We start from the raw sequence: 17302 nt of genomic DNA, 5'->3' as shown, positions 1-17302 counted from the left end.
AGCTTCCTCCACGCACCGGGACATAGGCTGTCCACGCGTAATTTGCATCGCATTTTCCCAACCTGATAGCTCCTACGGTTGAATCAGTACCAATCGCTGGATAGTCAGTCTGAGACCAATTGAATCGATACCTAGCAAATCCATCGCCGCCTCCCTTTACGTGCATGAAATTATTCGCCCATACCTCTCCGCCTGAGTGAATGGTTGCTTCTGGCGACCACGTACTCATACCAACTCCCAGTCTTCCTGAGCTGTTTAGATAAGCTTGAGTTGTGTTTCCAACCATGAACCTTAGCGGGTCGCTGGTAGTGGTGCCTAGAGCTACACCACTACTTCCTCCCGCGACATCGTTGTATACCTGAATTTCAAATTCGATTGGAGTAGTAGCATCGTTGGCTATACGCATTGCGCGTTGCCAAGACCCGCTTAGTAAATTCGCGCTCGAAACTATATCTATTCTTGCAGTACTGGTAGCTGATCCAAAGCGAATGTATCCTGCTTGAGTGATTCCCATACGTTCAGTCATTGGTGATAATGCATTAGCTCCTGACCGTGTACTGATTGCAAAATCAGCCATTGAATATTGAAGACTCGTAGCGGTTCTAGTACAATATAGACTAACGCTGGGGGTGTACGTTGTCATATCACTAGTACCTTCAATCGTGAACGATAATCCGGCCTGAGCGCCAACCGTATTGCTTTGATTACGAATCATGAGATTAAAATCAGAGGCACGCGTTGTTGATGTAAATGATGTCCCGGCCGCAATCTGACATTGGGTAGAAGTAGTGGATATCAGATTGGTTGACGTTAGAGATGAGATACCTGATGAGATGCTACTATTAGAGTCTAGTACAAGAACCTTTGATGCTTCTGCAGTTCCTGCTCCGGTGGTAAGATCTAGATAGTTCAGCTCAACGGTAGATGCTGTGCATCCAGCAAGCTTGTTCAGCTCCGCACCTGAGTATCTCCCCTGAGTTGAAGCGTAGTCGGATTGATATTCAAGGTCGTTGCATTCATAGTTTGAGTACCTGACTTACTAATTGTATCACATGTGATCGTAGGCGATGATATTGAAGTCTATTGAGGGTTGCTGGTCTTGGGTACTGTGTACCAGTTGTACCCATTAACTGGTTAACCCGAACCGGTCCAATCCGAACCCACGTTGATTATGGTGATTACGGTAAGTTGTTTACGCCACCGATGATTAGACGAGTAGGATGATTGGATGAACACCGGTGAGTGATGGTTGATTAGATGCACTAGGTGATAGGACGCAGGGTCGCGTGTCTATAACAGTAGGGTGTAAGCTCCAACAATTCAATCACTTTCGAATCTTCATTCTACCCCTCAAGTGCCTTCGCTCCGGTCCCGCCGTCTGCGACGTCCCTCCCTCCGCTTCGTCCGAGCTTCGTGTCCAAGATCCATACCTTCCATCAGGTTATGAGCCCAAGCACCATGTCCTCTGCCCAAGACGCCTCGACCAAGGTCTCCATTGACAAGTTCAACGGGGACAACTACGCGACGTGGAACCGCTACATGCGTGGCGTGTTCCTGACCAAGTCGACGTGGCATGTCGTGAACCGCGAGACGACGCCGAGCTTCACGGACTCGCGGGCCAAGGACGACTACGTCAAGTCGAGCAACATCGCGTTCGGACTGATGTTGCTCCACATGGACGCGGACTACCACCATGTGGTCGACGACTGCGAGGAAGCGTGGGTTGCGTGGACGCGCCTGAAGACGCTGTACGGTGGTTCGCAGAAGGCTGGACGCATCTACCTGAAGCGCCAACTCTTCAGCATGGAGATGTCGGAAGGCGGCAACGTCTTGCATCATTGCAACGAGGTCCTCAACATCAGCGCCAAGCTCAGCAGCATCGGCGCCAAGATGGAGGATGAGGACGTGGCCTTCTGCCTGTTGCGCAGCCTCCCCAAGAGCTACGAGAACGTCGTGCTGAACTTGGAGGTGAGCAGCGCTGAACTACGATCGCAAGACGTCGTGAAGGTGCTGACGAATGAGCACATCAAGAGACAAGGCGAGAAGACGGCGACGGTGAAGACGGAGAATGCGGCCAAGGCGTTCAACACCGACCGAGAGTCTCGCCAGTGTACGTACTGCGGGAAATTGGGGCACACGATTGACAAGTGCTGGACCAAGCAGAAGGACGAGAATCGGGGCCCAAGACGCGGCGGCAATGGCAATGGCCGTGGACGCGGGGCCAACAATGCCCAGTGGAGGAACGACGACGCCAGCTACAACTACGACTACGGCTATGATCGAGTGGCGTTCGCGGTCTCACTGGAGTGTGGCATTTCGACGGGCAAGAATGTGTCCGGGTTGTGGGCGGTAGACAGCGGCGCAACGCACCACATCTGCAACGACAAGGCCAAGTTCGCTCATTTGATTGAGCGGAATGAAGGCAAACTTTCGGTGGCCGACGGCAACAAGGCGGCCATCATGGGTGTGGGGACCATCGTGGAACGAGTGGTTCTGCCCAACGGCGACGAGCGCGACATCGAGATCAAGAACGCGCTGTACGTCCCAAGCATGAGCAAGAATCTGCTTTCGGTGCCACAGATCAACAAGAGTGGTCTGTTCCAAGTCGTGTTCGACAGCACCAAAATTCAGATTGCGCACAGGAGCTCCAAGCAAGTGGTGGCGACGGCAAACCTCGTGGATGGACTCTACTGGCTCCAGACGCCTCAGCGATCGGCGAATGCGGCGACCAGTGGGAAGACGGTCGACTTACACGCGCGTATGGGTCACGCTCCGGTGGAGGTGCTTCGCAAGATGGTCGACAACAACATGATCATGGACGCGAAGGCACCTTCCAAGTCGAGTGGACCAAGCGTGTGTCGCGGCTGCCAGCAAGGGAAAATGGTCCAGAAGCCGTTCCCAAGCAACCGTGACAAGCGTCACTACGACACGTTCGAGCTGCTCCACTTCGACGTGTGCGGCCCCATGGAAGAAGAGTCACTGGGTGGCAGCAAGTATCTGTTGCTGATCGTGGACGAAGCCAGCGGATGCATGAAGGGGTTCTGCCTGCGTGCCAAGTCGGAGAGCGAGGACTGCATCAAGATGTACGTCACGAAGGTGCAGACGCAGTTCGGCAAGAAGGTCAAGTTTGTGCGGCACGACGGATCCCGTGAGTTCGCGACCAACTCGCTCAAGGCCTTCTACGAAGTCGAAGGCATCGAGCAGCAAACCACGGTTCCGTACGCGCACCAGACCAACGGCACGGCAGAACGCGCCATCCGGACCATCGTCACGATTGGCCGCAGCATGCTGCATCACGCCAAGCTGGACAAGAGCTTCTGGGCTGAGGCGGCCATGACAGCCATCTACGTGAAGAATCGTCTGCCATCACCCAAGCTCGAACACAAGACTCCGTTCGAGATCGTTTACAAGTCCAAGCCGAGTGTGAAGCTCATGCGTGTGTTCGGATGCCAGACGTACATCCTGACGCCGAAGGAAAGACGGCGCAAGTGGGACCCCGAGGCTCGCGCCGGGCTGTTCCTCGGCTACGAAGAAGTGTCCAAGGCGTATCGAGTTTATGACATCGAGGCGGGGCAGGTGGTTATCAGTCGCGATGTCAACTTCGATGAGTCGACCTTTGGACTTTCGACGCATACTTCGGATGAAGACGTCGATGATGCTGTGCTGGACTTGGACGCGCTGGACCTGGACGACAACGATGGACCGCGCCAAACGAGCTTCAAGCAGGCGGGGAAGCGCAAGTACCGACCGAGTGGCGACGACAACACTGCCAGAACATCGCGCCCCGTTCGCCACCGAGCTGGCTTAGAAGAAGCAAGTGCGCCGGACGTATCCTCCTCGCGCCGAGCCGACCCCGACGAGGAAGAAAAGTCTGGGGACCAAGATGAAGACGACGACTCGACGCCCCCAGTGTTTTGGCGTGCCAGTGCCAACGCTGTGGAAGCAGCAGCCGATCTATCGGAGCCGACGACGTTCCAAGAGGCTGTGAACGGTCCTGATCAAGTGCACTGGCGCAAAGCGATCCGCGCAGAGCTCAAGTCGATGCGACTGCGTGGTGTGTTTCGAGCTGCCAAGTTGCCTAACGGACAACGCGCCATCGATACCAAGTGGGTGTTCAAGATCAAGCGCAAAGCGGACGGCTCGATCGAGAAGTACAAGGCGCGCCTCGTGGCCAAGGGCTTCAAGCAGAAGTACGGCATTGACTACACCGAGACGTTCTCGCCCGTGGTCAAGTATGTGACACTGCGCATGGTGATCGCGATTGCTAAGTATTTTGGCTGGCCCCTCGACCAACTCGACGTGGTGACAGCATTCCTGTACGGGATAATGAAGGAGGTGGTCTTCTGCGTGGTTCCGGAAGGCGTCGAACTGGATGGTGACTTCGACTGCCTGGAACTGGTGAAGGCCATCTACGGTCTCAAGCAAGCTTCGCGAGGGTGGAACGAGACCTTCGACGAGTTCGTGTGCTCCATCGGCTTCCAAGTGTCGGCCTTCGATCCGTGCCTCTACATCAAGGTGGTGGACGGTCACTGCGTGCTTGTACTGGTGTACGTGGATGACGTACTGATTACCGGGAGTTCGCCCGAGCTGATCGCACGCACGAAGACCGACCTGAAGACGCGCTTCGAGATGACCGACAGCGGCAAGTGCGCGTTTGTTCTTGGGATCGAGTTGGTGGACGGCCCGGACGGCAGCGTGACCATGTGCCAGCGGCGATACGTGGACGACATCCTGAAGTGCTTCGCCATGGACGAGTGCAAGGCCGTGGTGAGTCCGGTGGACATGAGCACTCGACTGGTTCCAAGCGACGCGGCGACCAAGGTGAACGCTCCGTTTCGCGAAGCTGTTGGTTCTCTGATGCACCTGATGACCGCCACGCGCCCAGACATCGCGTACGCCGTTGGCTATGTATCGCGCTTCATGGAGAACCCCCAAGAGGAACACTGGGTTGCGGTCAAGCGTATCTTTCGCTACCTGCAAGGCACCAAGACGCATGGGATCTGCTTCAAGCCGGGCGACAAGATCGACTTTCGTGGCTACTCGGACGCGGACTGGGCCGGCGACCTCGCCGACCGCAAGTCCACTTCAGGCTACACGTTCATGCTCATGAGTGCGCCTGTGAGCTGGGGAAGCAAGAAGCAATGAAGCGGAGTACATCGCGCTCAGTCTGGCTATCCAAGAAGGCAAGTGGATTCATCGCCTGCTATGCGAGATTCTGGCGGCCGCTAATGAGACTGGACCCGAACTCATGATCCGCGAAGACAACCAGTCGTGCATCAAGATGACGAAGAACCCAGTGAACCACGGTCGCGCCAAGCACATCGACATCAAGTACCACCACATCCGCGATGAAGTCAAGCGCGGCGAAGTCACGCTCCAGTACTGCGAGACTTCTGTGATGCTAGCGGACATCATGACGAAGGCGCTTGCGGGACCACGCCACACGGATCTGACGGTGGCTCTCGGCATTCGTGGGACTTCGCATTGAGGGGGCGTATTGAGGGTTGCTGGTCTTGGGTACTGTGTACCAGTTGTACCCATTAACTGGTTAACCCGAACCGGTCCAATCCGAACCCACGTTGATTATGGTGATTACGGTAAGTTGTTTACGCCACCGATGATTAGACGAGTAGGATGATTGGATGAACACTGGTGAGTGATGGTTGATTAGATGCACTAGGTGATAGGACGCAGGGTCGCGTGTCTATAACAGTAGGGTGTAAGCTCCAACAATTCAATCACTTTCAAATCTTCATTCTACCCCTCAAGTGCCTTCGCTCCGGTCCCGCCGTCTGCGACCTCCCTCCCTCCGCTTCGTCCGAGCTTCGTGTCCAAGATCCATACCTTCCATCAAAGTCGAAGCTATAAAGTTTCGTGATATGGTTAGATCGCGAATGCCTGAGTAATCTTTCGTACTATTGAGAACCACAACGCTACTGGCTGAAGCGCCCCCTTCGATAACATTGAGAAAGTAAGCATGATTGAAATTTATCCAAGAACTGACTCCATCCCAAAATTTCAGATTCGGAATGAATAAACCGGTTCCACCAGCGCTAAGGGTTAGATTGCTAAGCGTACCTAGACTAGTAATATTAGGCTGAGCAGCGGTTTGTAGCGTTCCTGTTATCGACGTCGCTGTGAGCGAGCTCAGGGTTCCTAGGCTGGTAATGTTGGGCTGAGCAGCTGTTGTTAGCGTACCCGATACATTACCCGAGCAATTTACAGCGGTTAGAGTACCTAACGATGTTATATTAGGCTGAGCAGCAGTCTGGAGCGTACCAGTAATGTTAGTTGCAGTTAGCGAGCTAAGACCTGTAATGGATCGACTTGCACCAGTAAAGGTTAAACTGCCTCCGATACTCAATCCAGTAAGCGTACCTAAGCTGGTGATATTTGGTTGAGCAGCCGTCGCTAGCGTTCCATTGATGTTTCCACTCACGGTGAGCGACGAGAGTGTCCCTGCACTAGTTACGTTGGTCTGAGCAGCAGTTGCCAATGTACCAGATATGTTTCCACTCACGGTGAGGGACGATAGCGTGCCTAAGCTAGTAATATTAGGCTGAGCAGCTGTCTGCAGCGTGCCAGTAATCGACGTGGTCGTCAAACTACTAATAGTAACAATTTCACCTGATGCACCAAGCACCAGAGCTTTGTTGATAGCGGCAGTACCTGGAGTAATATCAGCTACATACGTTGGTACGCCTGAAACGGAAGCACCATTAACAGTTAGGCTACTACAGCTTAGTGCTCCAAGACCGCTGATATTCCCACCACTTCCAGGGACAAGCGCTACACCAGGTGATGCTACGCCTTGAGAGACACCGGTAATGTACGTCAAGCGATAGTCATACTTGTTCAGATAAAGAGTCTGAGCATAGTCATACGTTAGAAACCCGCTGGCATCCAATTGGAGAAAGAATGCCGGATTATAAATCGGCGATGTGAATATCGGGCTAGGATAAGAAAAACCTGAACTCATCTTTGTTTGATCCTATATAGTTTAGACGATAATCATGAGCGGTATTCCAGATTTCGGAGCTTCAATCCCTAAAAATTCAAAAGCGCCTCTATGGGTGATATTCCAGCACTTGACATCAAAGCGCTGTTTAGAATGGTGGTTCTGGGGCCATCATTCTCAGGGAAGAACAACTTATGTATGTTCATTCTCAAGCATTCTCCTCACGTATTTGCTCCTCTAACGATCATTGCTCGTAATCCTCACCAGGAGTTATATGAGTATTTTCGTGATAAGCTTGATGGCTTTATCACATTCACCGACCCTGACTCGCCTCCGAGTGTTGAACGGGTACGTCATACACCAATTAATTCCAATAAGCCTGAGCTCGTCATCATCGATGACTACAGCAACGATAAGCTTCTTCAGAAGAATTTGTTCTCACATTACTTCACTAGAGGGCGCCACTGCAAGCTATCAACCATCTTCTTGAGCCACAGCTACTTCGCAACGGACAAGATGATCAGATTGAACTCAGAGTACGTAGCGATCCTGAAAGCTAATTCTAAGCGAGACCTCCATATGGTTGTGAAAGATTTTAATATCAAGTGAGTAGATGAGCGTTCAATCGTCTATTATTACAACAAAGCCACGGAGCGAAAGGGCCAAATGCTCTTCATTGATTCGGTCAAGGGTCAGATCAGGTATAACTTCGATAGACCGATTCGTATCGAGGACTAATTCCAATTTATCAAGCAAAAATATGCCTACAAACATATAATCAATATGTCCAGCTTTATCAAACTCGACAGCACCAATCTGGTACAAGATGGAACCAATTCAACCTGGAAATACTCCTTTCCCGGATCGGCGGCTGACTTCCGCGATGTAGTATGTGCCATTCAATCGATTTCGATGTATAACAGCGAGTATAACATTGATTCAATGCAATTTCAGAACACAACGTTCAAAATCGAAGTACCTACCGCTGCAACTACATCCACAATCAGTGTATCCCTCCCTGATGGTATTTATTCGTATGACGATATCAACCGAAGCATTCAGAATGCTCTTGTCAATGCTGGGGCGTATCTAATCGATCCGTCGGGGAATAACGTATTCTATATCAAAATGAGTGCTAACAGTGTCTATTACGCTTGTCAGCTTGATTTCTCCCCTACGCCTACAACTCTACCAACTACCGGTGGAACATGGACCAGACCTACCTCCGGTTTATACTCCTCTGGTGGTACTGGATTGCCGACTACTACTCGCGTTCCTCGACTGATCATCGATAATGCTGAATTCGGTAAAGTAGTTGGTCTCACAGCGGGTACATACCCTCCACATCAGCTACTGTTGCAAGTGCTCAGCTATCGAACATCATTCCTCAGATTCACCCGACCAGTTCCTACATCGTTCGTTGCGATCTGATAAAAACGAATACGTGGCTTCTGGTGATATTGTCAGTGCTTTTGATAGAGGTGATGCCGCTATTGGAAAGGTCATTTCATACAAACCGAGCCAGTATGCGTGGATGAACTGTCATAATGGCGCTCGAGCTAGTATTACACTCATTATCTATAACCAAAATGATAACAAAAGTGATTTTCAGAGATACGTCGGTATCTGTCATGCTTCTGATTCGTCCAATTAAATAAGACATCCAGAGTATTTTTTAGGGCGGCTACAACGTAAACGAACCACAAGTCTTACGACGTGCCCTGAGCGCAGCCATCTTAGCCTTCATCTCTGGCGAACCCGTTTCTTTGCTACGCCTACACCATAGCGGCGACGAACCTCCTTTCGCACAGATCTGATTAGATCCTCATGTTCCGGCTTGGTAGCTTTTGATAGTAGGAATTTCTCTCCAGCATCGACCGCGTCGGTGATGACCCCCTTGCGCTTCGTGTATGCAAGAGCATTCTTTGCAGCCTTCTTTACGTCAGCCATTGATACGCGACTTCCTTCCTTGTCGCTATCGGAATCATAAATACCAATGCCGGTTAGGGACTTGATTGCAGCTCTGGCTGGAACAGCAGCCGTTGGCTGACCAGCATAAGTAGCTAAAGCAGGAACCGCCGCATCAACAGCTCTGGATAGTAGACCTCAATCCTTAGCAAATTTGTATGCAGACTTGATCCCTCCCCATACTTTGGACCAGATAGAGCCTCCTTGAGCCTTTTTGTAGCCCTTCTTCACTTCGTGCTTGGTAATGTCGAGTCTGACACCGCGTCCAGCTTTACGAGCCTTGAGTGCCTTTTCAAACGAAGCAGGGTGGAGATGGATGACTGAACCACTACCCTTTAGTTCGCTTGAGGTGAGGCTGAGCTTACCAGTCTTGAAAGCTTTGGTAAGCTTCCGCGCAGGAATACCACTGGAGATTGTTAATTCGCGATACATGATTACTATATACGTTGAATTAAATTTATTCCAGAATTGTCAAATTTAGATCTTTCATTGTTTTGAATACATCTGGGTATTGCTTCGAATATAGCCATAGGACACAGAATGGTCCACAGTAGTCTCCATAGGTTCCTTGGTATTGCTTGGTGTTGTATCGATCGATACCATACTTCTTTGGTGGTCCTTCCCCCATACTATCGAAGAATTCACCATTATGAACCGCCGTCCAGTGTCCTACCTCAAGATTAGGAGGGCGAAGTAGAATCAGAAATGACCCTTTCTTGGGGGATGGGACTTTATCTCATTTGATTCGAATATATTATCGAGTTGAACGTTCATTTCTCAGCGAGTTCGATGAGATCATGATCTGAGGTGATTGGCTTGATGAGGTGCGACATAATATTTAATTTTATCAAACTATATTAGGATCCATATAGATTCAACAATGAGCGAAACTCAACTATCCGATCAGTACTTGTACCAGAGCTCGCTTAAGAGCGAACCGGAGATCAAGGTATCTTCGAGCAAGCGTGTACCGCACGTTATTGACCTAAATCAGGGTTCGTACCAGAATGGTGTCATCACTATCGATGCTACGGCTCAGCTTAACGGTTCCGAGGGCTTCGCAAGCCTTCGTGATGCCTACATTATGCTTCCCTACAAGGTCTCAATGAAGAATGGTGGCACTGCTCAAACTGCCGCTGCCAATCGTCTATGTGCTACTCTAAAATGCGGAAATTGGAACGTTATTGATAGTCTGAGTCTGGAACTAAACGGAAAGACTATCGTCTCTATGGCTGACTACAAGCTCTTTTGGAACAACGTTCGTGCTCAGACTGGCTACAGCCCTCAGTACGTTGAAAAGCACGGAGCTGAATCGTTCTTGTACCCTGACGCTGCTCAGTCGGTATCATACAGTTCTGGACCCGCATCTACCAGTGGTGATGGATATTCAAACACCATGGTATTCTCGTCTTCCTTTGCTGTCTCGGCTCCTCCTGGTGGTGCAACTATTCCTAATGATGGTTTCGTTAAGCGCCTTCTATCGAATCCTCCTACGGCTGGCGCTGACTTCTCCAGCTCGTGGCCGTCGGTAGATGGTGCTGCTGCATCGACTACCATTTCTAACCAGACCTCGCGTGGATCTTTCGTAGCTGGTGGTACTGCTGCTAACGCAATCATGGGAACGTGGAACTACATGCTTAAGATTAAGCTCACCGATCTGCATCCTATCTTCCGTGAGCTTGACTTGATGGCTAACCCTCAAATTCGCCTGCGTTTCCGTGTGAATCAGGGAACGTCTGCAGTCGCGGTAGATACTTCAAAGGGTATGTCGCTAACCTCTACTACTCTATCGTCTGGTAATAGTTGTCCGGTCATGATTGCCGCTTCTGCTACCGGTAATTCGATGAGTGGTGTGCTTGCCGCATCTGCTGGCTTTAGTGTTGCTTGGGGAGCGGTTGTAAATGCTCTTGAACCTACCATCGATGGTACATACATGCCTTTTCCTACTGCTCGATTGTATGTCTCTTTCGTTCATCTTGAGAACCCTCAAGCTATTATCTCTAAGCCGGTTAAGAAGGTTCGCTACAATTATTGCTACGCACAGTGGTTTTACCAGCGTGCTGGTATTGGTAAGTCCTCGACTCAACTAAATGCTTCTTTCGATCTACAGCTATCGGCAAGTGTTAAAAACGCGAAATATGTTGTGCTTTTACCATTCGCGGAGCAGACAAACAATTTTGCTTCTGCTACTGTTCAGCAGTTCCAGAGCCCCTTCGATAGCTCTCCATACCCGCTTCAGCCCGGGTCGTCGATTCGCAACTTTAACGTTCGTATTGGCTCGACTCAGGTGTTCGATATCAGTCATGACTATGATTTCCACCACTTTACCACCGAAATTGCTAAGATTTCAGCGATTAACGGAGATCTAACCCCTGAGCTCGTAAATGGTCTACTTGACTGTCAGACGTGGTCGCTCACAAACCGCATGCTTATTGCCGATGTCAGTCGCCTGACTGAGCGCGATGTACCTCAGGCTATTCAGATCCAAGGAACGAATGCTGGATGCCAAGGTGTGAATATGCTGATCCTCGTAATTAGCGAACAGGAACTAACGTTCGATACACTAACCGGGGAGGTTCTAGACTTCACTACAGCGTAAGTAAAAAAAGATATTTTTTAGTTCAGTTCCTTGAGTAGCTTTGGACACTTGTCAATCACGAATTGACTTTTTCTTAGCCAATCGAGATAGCCTGGATCCAATTTACTGATCTGCTGTAAAGATTTGCCTCGATACTTACCCCACGTCATCATATAGAAGTTATCGTTATTTAGGAATCTTGAGTGAAGAAAGATTTTCATTTCCTCGCTAATGTTGAGACGGGGTCGGTTGTGAATCCAACGACAGTATCCAGGATCATTCTTGAATACATCCTCAATGGATTGACCTTTGTATTTTCCGAAAGATAGGTCGATCGTCATGGGTATCTATATACATAGCCTCTTAATTTTTTTGAGAAAAATATTAATTCTGAAAATGACGTCGTAATGTGCCAGTAATTATTGCGAGTCGAGCTGATTTAAATTCGAGATGAAGACTGAATGGGGTTCGTTCTGATAGCTTAAAGCTCTTTAAGCAATATGGAGCTATCTAGAGGTGCTGTCGATTTATTTACTAATTTTATGAAGGTGTGCTCTAGAACGAGTCTAGTTAGTAAATTACGGTAAGAAATGGGGAAAATAAAAAACTGCCGGCGTAATGTGCCGCGACCCACTACTGATACGGTGCTCGACGCGCGCCCACGTCTTGCGGTCCTTGCGAAGCCCACGAACGCGGCGCATGATCTTCTCGTAGTACTTCTGCGTGTGGGTCCGCACCTGCCGAACGGACCGAGTGCCGACGGCCTGTGCGATAGCCGCCCATGGTCCATGGGGATACTGCTTGATGGCGAGAAGGAAGTGGTCGTGCTCGTCTTCTGACCAAATTCCATTCGTCATTCCTGGCGGCAGGAGTGGTGAGGACAGCGCAGGAGGCTGTGGTTGTACAGCACTGGGGCTTTGGTCTTCACAAGCAAATTGTGGAGTGGCCGTCAACCACGCGGGACACTCGCATCGCCGACACTGTCGGCCCGTCAGGATCTTGCTGCTCCAATGTGCTTGACGAGATAAGTGGAATCACAAAGCGGTCGCTGCAATGACCCCACCGAAAACCTGCGAAAATCCACACTCGCGACTTGAGCTGTTCGTTCAGCAACGGTCATCTTCGGATAGCGAGTGTGTATTTGTGGGGTCTGAGTAGGGTGAATATGTAGCACAATTCAGCGCGCAACAGTTGACCGGGAGATGTTCTCGCTAGGAAAAATGGTATGTTGCCCCCCCCCCTCTTGCTGTGACGAGCGAGCCATAAAGCGTTTGCAAGTCCACCTCATAGAAGCGGTAAAGTGAACGGGATTTTGCATTTGTATCCAGGAGAAATGGTCGCTATCGCTATGACGCTGACCACTTGGTGCGTTGCTGTTGCTTCATCCGCGTAGAGGGTAGAAATCCATTCGAGTCGTTGCATTGGGAAGTAACATAATTCTCCGGTTTGCTACATTTAAGACAAAATCATCGGAGCGCGCATACATATGACCCGAAACCTTCCTTTGAATACCTTTTTCGTTGTACTGCGTGTAGTAAAGCTTACGCACTGTGTACCTGGAGGTTTAACGGGTGATGGAGACGAATTGAGAGTCAATTTGCGACGGGCGCACCATGGTACAGTAACAGATCATCTCTGGTCTTGCTTGGCTCTGCACGTTTTCAATGATCGCGATCTTGTGGGCAATGTTAGTTTTCATTGAACGTATCTCGGGTGTGGAGTGGTGGGTCGAGAGCAATGCAAAAACGGAAATGAACCTTGGCTGAGCTGCCAGCCTCCTACCCCAAGACTAATTTAACCTTGCAACATCTCCCGATCAGAAAAACTTGGTTTCCTCTTTCGCCTTCAACGTCTCCGCCGTCTTGTCCGCGGAAACCGACCATTCGCTCGGAATTCCTAGGGGTCGCTCTCTGCTTCGTGTTGGGTTTTGCAGAACCGGTTCGCCTTCATCTGTGCATCACTGGGTGCTGGGAGAAGCGCTGGGCCTGGCCATACAACCAGTTCCGTGCCTACTTGTTTTAGCCAATTAGCATCTTCTCCTTGTTAAGCTCTCGCAGTATATTGGTTGATTTATCCAGCGTCACTTGCAATTTCCATGAGCCTCCTAGGATTTGCATAGCATACAAAAGTGCTATCAAAAAGAGGCAGGAAACTGGCAGCTCACTCCAAATCAACAAGTTTTTCAAAACAATAATAAGAAATCCTTCCGGATCAGCGTGAAGTGCATAAATTCAGCCTAAACACGCAGATTTAGCGGGTGCAATCAGATTTCAGAATGGACAATTCAATGAAAAGTTATGCCATAGTAAGTCCGCAAGTTCGAAGAACGGCACGAAACTGGCAGAAGACCTTAAAGCAGTTTTTGCTGTCCGTTCATGGCCGCGAAGTGCCTGCCAGCAATGATGACTCGTGTGTTGACTCACGCTCTGTCCTGCAAACCCAAAAGATTACTTGAAGTACTCAGGAATGTCTCTACCCGCCTTAAGCAGCTTCGCGGAGCTCACGTGTGGTGCTGGGGGATTGCTATAGTACTCCGAATTACCCTAGAGCGCTCATCATACTCCAAGTATTTTAACGCAGACTACATGTATCTGGTGGGGGAAAACATTTGTACCGGATGCCTCAGGTTCACGCGACGCACGATGACGCAGATTAATTAGCCAAAATGATTGCTAGCAATCCCCTCCCCATCGCACATGGTAGCTGTCCGCCGTTCTCGCATCACATTGACTCAGCGTCGGTTTACCCGGATGCTGTAGCCGCTGAAGTCATCTCGTCTGTTCTTTCTGCTCGTTCGGTCAACAAGGGAGCACTTACCTATCTGCAGGGGGTTCGAGTCTGCGTTCATTCATTTCCGATTCTGCCAGCGACAGCACAAGACCGACCACCAGCGCCTTCTTCTAGCCATGTTCGTTCGGAGCGCATGGCTTGCCATTGTGTTGACAACGACTTTGGTCGTGAGTCCGATGGCGTGGAGTTTGCCGCCGCACCAACTTCGACGGCTGTGTGATCAAGAAATCTACCAGCGCCTGCTCACTGAACAAGCAGCGATGGCAGACAACAAAACGGTCTGCGAAGAACAGCTCCGCGACAGCTTCTTGTCCGAGTACATGATGAAGCTGCCGGCTTTTGGAGGCTTCCGAACTCGTGTCAACGCCAACCTCTTCGATCTGTACCCGGCCATCGCGAACTCGAAATGTGATCTCGGGACGCTCGCGTCACTGGTGAGTGGCGACTCAAACGACTCGGCTGCATTCATGGGAGTGATGGGCGCGCTGTTGGGCGGTGTGACTGGCGCGAACAACACGGCGGATCTACCGACAGCACTGTCCTCGTGGAGCACCAACAGCAGTACACTGCAGGGCTTCTGTAACATCATGAACGACCAAGCCGGACCGTGCATTGAGGCGCTAGTTCCGGCGCTTGTTTCGCTTTTGGAGAGCGATGCAATGTGTTGCCATGAATTGAACGGGTACCTGGAAGTCCTGAAGCTGCTCGTCCCAACGGGCCAAACGCTGGAGCAAACAATCTTCGGCCTCGTCAATGGTCTTCACAAAACCATGTGCACCACCACCAACTCGAACGGAGAGTTGTGTTCAGCCTCTATGAGCTCGTACCTGTCCGATGTCGTTACCGTCAACGATTCACTACTCGGGACCATCATTTTCAAGGCGGGTGTGCCGCTCTACGCTGCTGCTGAGAGCGATATCTGTTCGTCGCTGGAGACCCCCAGTCTGGCCAGTGGTCTGGCCAACAGTGCGAGCATTCCTTATTACGCGGCTTCGTGCTGCGCTTCGAGCCTGTCGTCGCTTCTGCAAAGCTTGGACTCCGTGGTGACGCACTTGTCGGGCAATTCCATGACCGTGCTCTTCGACCTCATTACGGGCCGTCAAAAAGCCGCGTCGCGATTCTCGACAGTCTACCCCGCCATTCAGGAGTGCAGCTTTTGTAGCGTGTGCACCAAGCCAAACTTCACGCTGTCGGCCTCCAACAGGTCGAATGCTGCGTTGCCATTCAGTAAGGAAGCTGTTGAGAGCAAGACGCGCTCCCCGAAGCTCCTTGACCCGCGTGTGCGACAGCGACGGCGTCTGCAGCGAGGTTTGCGAGGCCGGCACTGCGCGCATTGATCCGTGGGTTGCAAACGCGATCTCTTACCAGCGAAGCTTGTCATACGCCGAGTCACTTTGCTACGCAGAGTTGCATGGAATGCACAACAGCGTTATCACCCAGGCCCGCGGCTACGGAACCGCGACCAACTCTTCAATGCGGTGCTTAACGCCTCCAACGCCGACTCGAACATGCGCACCAGCAACCAGTTCTTGAGTCTGACGGACCAGCTGAACCTGGGAGCGAGGTTCCTGGAATTGGACGCACACTACTTCGCTTCGTCGCTGCGTGAAGGCCACTGCTCCAAGGTGGCGGTCTTGTTCGTCAAGAACCTGTCCGCCAGCATGGTGGCTTCGTTGAAATCCGCTCTGGATGCCAGTGGAGAAGACAGCACTGTCGAGTGGGAGTCGTCCCTTGTTGGTTGTCTGCCTTCGCTAAGCGGTATCCGTGCGGAGGAGCAGCGTCTGCACAACGAGTCGCTCGTCGAGGTGGCCTCGTGGCTGGCAAGGAACCCCGACGACCTGGTCGTCATCTACGTGGAAATCGGAGATGAAGTGAAAACCTTTTCGAAGATGAACGCACTCGTGACGCTCTACGCGGAAACATTCGGGGATCTTGTCTTCACTCCGTCAGATCTTGAGATCGCCGGTGGCGACTGGAACGGATTCAAGCTAAGGGACCTCATCGCTCAGGGCAAGCGCCTCATCCTGGTGACTGAGCCTGAGGCGAACGACCAAATGTTCTTCATGCGCGAGGTGTGTGCTGGCTGGGTGGACATTCCAACCAGCAAGTCGGGTCCTTCCGGCACGTTCTTCGGCGAGACGATGAACGCTGGCAAGATCATCCGCCTTTGAGAGCGAGTTGCACTACGCCACTCTCAACGCTGGCGGTTTGTCCGGCGGCACCAAGAACGTAGACACAGCCACGGAATCGGGCAACGTGAACGCTTCGAGTCTCCCGGTTTTCGTCGACGCCGGAGTGAACATCTTGGCCCCTGACGGACTGGACGGTGCGACGATGGCCGCGATGGTCTGGACGTGGGCGGAGAATGAGCCCATTGTTGGTGCGACGGCCGTGGCGCTGTCGGGTGTTGATGGTCGCTGGCACGGCGTGGTCGACTCGACCGCCATCTCTCACGTGGCCTGCGTGAGCAGCAGTAACCGAATGGACTGGAAGGTGGTTGACCAGGGCTCGTCTTGCCCCAGCGGATACGTTATCGGTGCCCCTCGACTTGCGGTGGAAAACGTGGCGCTACTGACAGTGCTGCGGGCGGAGGGAGGCAATGCGGCGGCTCAGTTGGACGTGGATCTCGCCAGCTTCTCGGCTGGAATAGCAGCCCAAGTGAGCATCGGTGATTCCAACGAACCCCTGCGGTGGTTTAAGTGGAGACTGTTTTTAACTCTGGATAGGGGCCAACCACACAGACACACACGTTTAAAAAATCTAGCAATACAACGGAAGTATTCATGAAACCAAGTTCGGTGTCCGTGGCAGATCTTCATGCAAAACCGTTCGCCGTCTTGGACTGGTCAGCTAGCCGTTGATGTGCAAACTTGTTTACGGGGTACCGTACCGTGCAAGGCAGGCAACAAATCGTTGCCGTAGTCATCGCCGTTAGCGTTAGCGTGAAGCTGCGGGGTCTCGGCGATTAAAGCCGCGTCTTCAATGGAGATGGAGTCGCCTCTGTCCAA

The 17302-nt window shown here is 51.3% G+C and overlaps 6 protein-coding genes across 6 annotated transcripts; 2 read left to right on the top strand and 4 right to left on the bottom strand.

The window, feature by feature from the left end:
* Positions 1-6742: 6742 nt before the first annotated feature.
* Positions 6743-6979, bottom strand: PHYSODRAFT_376419 (hypothetical protein; the record flags this gene model as incomplete). The annotated part of the gene is made up of 1 exon (XM_009535729.1): positions 6743-6979. A coding segment is annotated over one exon (237 nt), but the record flags the coding sequence as incomplete, so codon positions are not given.
* A 2404-nt stretch (positions 6980-9383) lies between these two features.
* PHYSODRAFT_521234 (hypothetical protein) lies at positions 9384-9653 on the bottom strand (the record flags this gene model as incomplete). The annotated part of the gene is made up of 1 exon (XM_009535728.1): positions 9384-9653. A coding segment is annotated over one exon (270 nt), but the record flags the coding sequence as incomplete, so codon positions are not given.
* A 153-nt stretch (positions 9654-9806) lies between these two features.
* On the top strand, positions 9807-11525 carry PHYSODRAFT_519044 (hypothetical protein; the record flags this gene model as incomplete). The annotated part of the gene is made up of 2 exons (XM_009535727.1): positions 9807-10895; positions 10944-11525. 2 exons carry the CDS (start codon positions 9807-9809, stop codon positions 11523-11525), a joined length of 1671 nt encoding a protein of 556 aa, XP_009534022.1.
* Positions 11526-11542: 17 nt separating this feature from the next.
* Positions 11543-11845, bottom strand: PHYSODRAFT_518432 (hypothetical protein; the record flags this gene model as incomplete). The annotated part of the gene is made up of 1 exon (XM_009535726.1): positions 11543-11845. One exon carries the CDS (start codon positions 11843-11845, stop codon positions 11543-11545), a length of 303 nt encoding a protein of 100 aa, XP_009534021.1.
* Positions 11846-12082: 237 nt separating this feature from the next.
* PHYSODRAFT_520661 (hypothetical protein) lies at positions 12083-12361 on the bottom strand (the record flags this gene model as incomplete). The annotated part of the gene is made up of 1 exon (XM_009535725.1): positions 12083-12361. One exon carries the CDS (start codon positions 12359-12361, stop codon positions 12083-12085), a length of 279 nt encoding a protein of 92 aa, XP_009534020.1.
* Positions 12362-14410: 2049 nt separating this feature from the next.
* On the top strand, positions 14411-17240 carry PHYSODRAFT_261506 (hypothetical protein; the record flags this gene model as incomplete). The annotated part of the gene is made up of 4 exons (XM_009535724.1): positions 14411-15602; positions 15735-16366; positions 16467-16952; positions 17217-17240. The coding sequence occupies 4 exons, from the start codon at positions 14411-14413 to the stop codon at positions 17238-17240; spliced, it is 2334 nt and encodes a 777-aa protein (XP_009534019.1).
* Positions 17241-17302: the final 62 nt, after the last annotated feature.

The sequence above is a fragment of the Phytophthora sojae genome (assembly GCF_000149755.1).
Source record: "Phytophthora sojae unplaced genomic scaffold PHYSOscaffold_8, whole genome shotgun sequence".
Lineage (NCBI taxonomy): Eukaryota > Oomycota > Peronosporomycetes > Peronosporales > Peronosporaceae > Phytophthora > Phytophthora sojae.
This window is presented reverse-complemented; position numbering and strand designations above follow the sequence as displayed.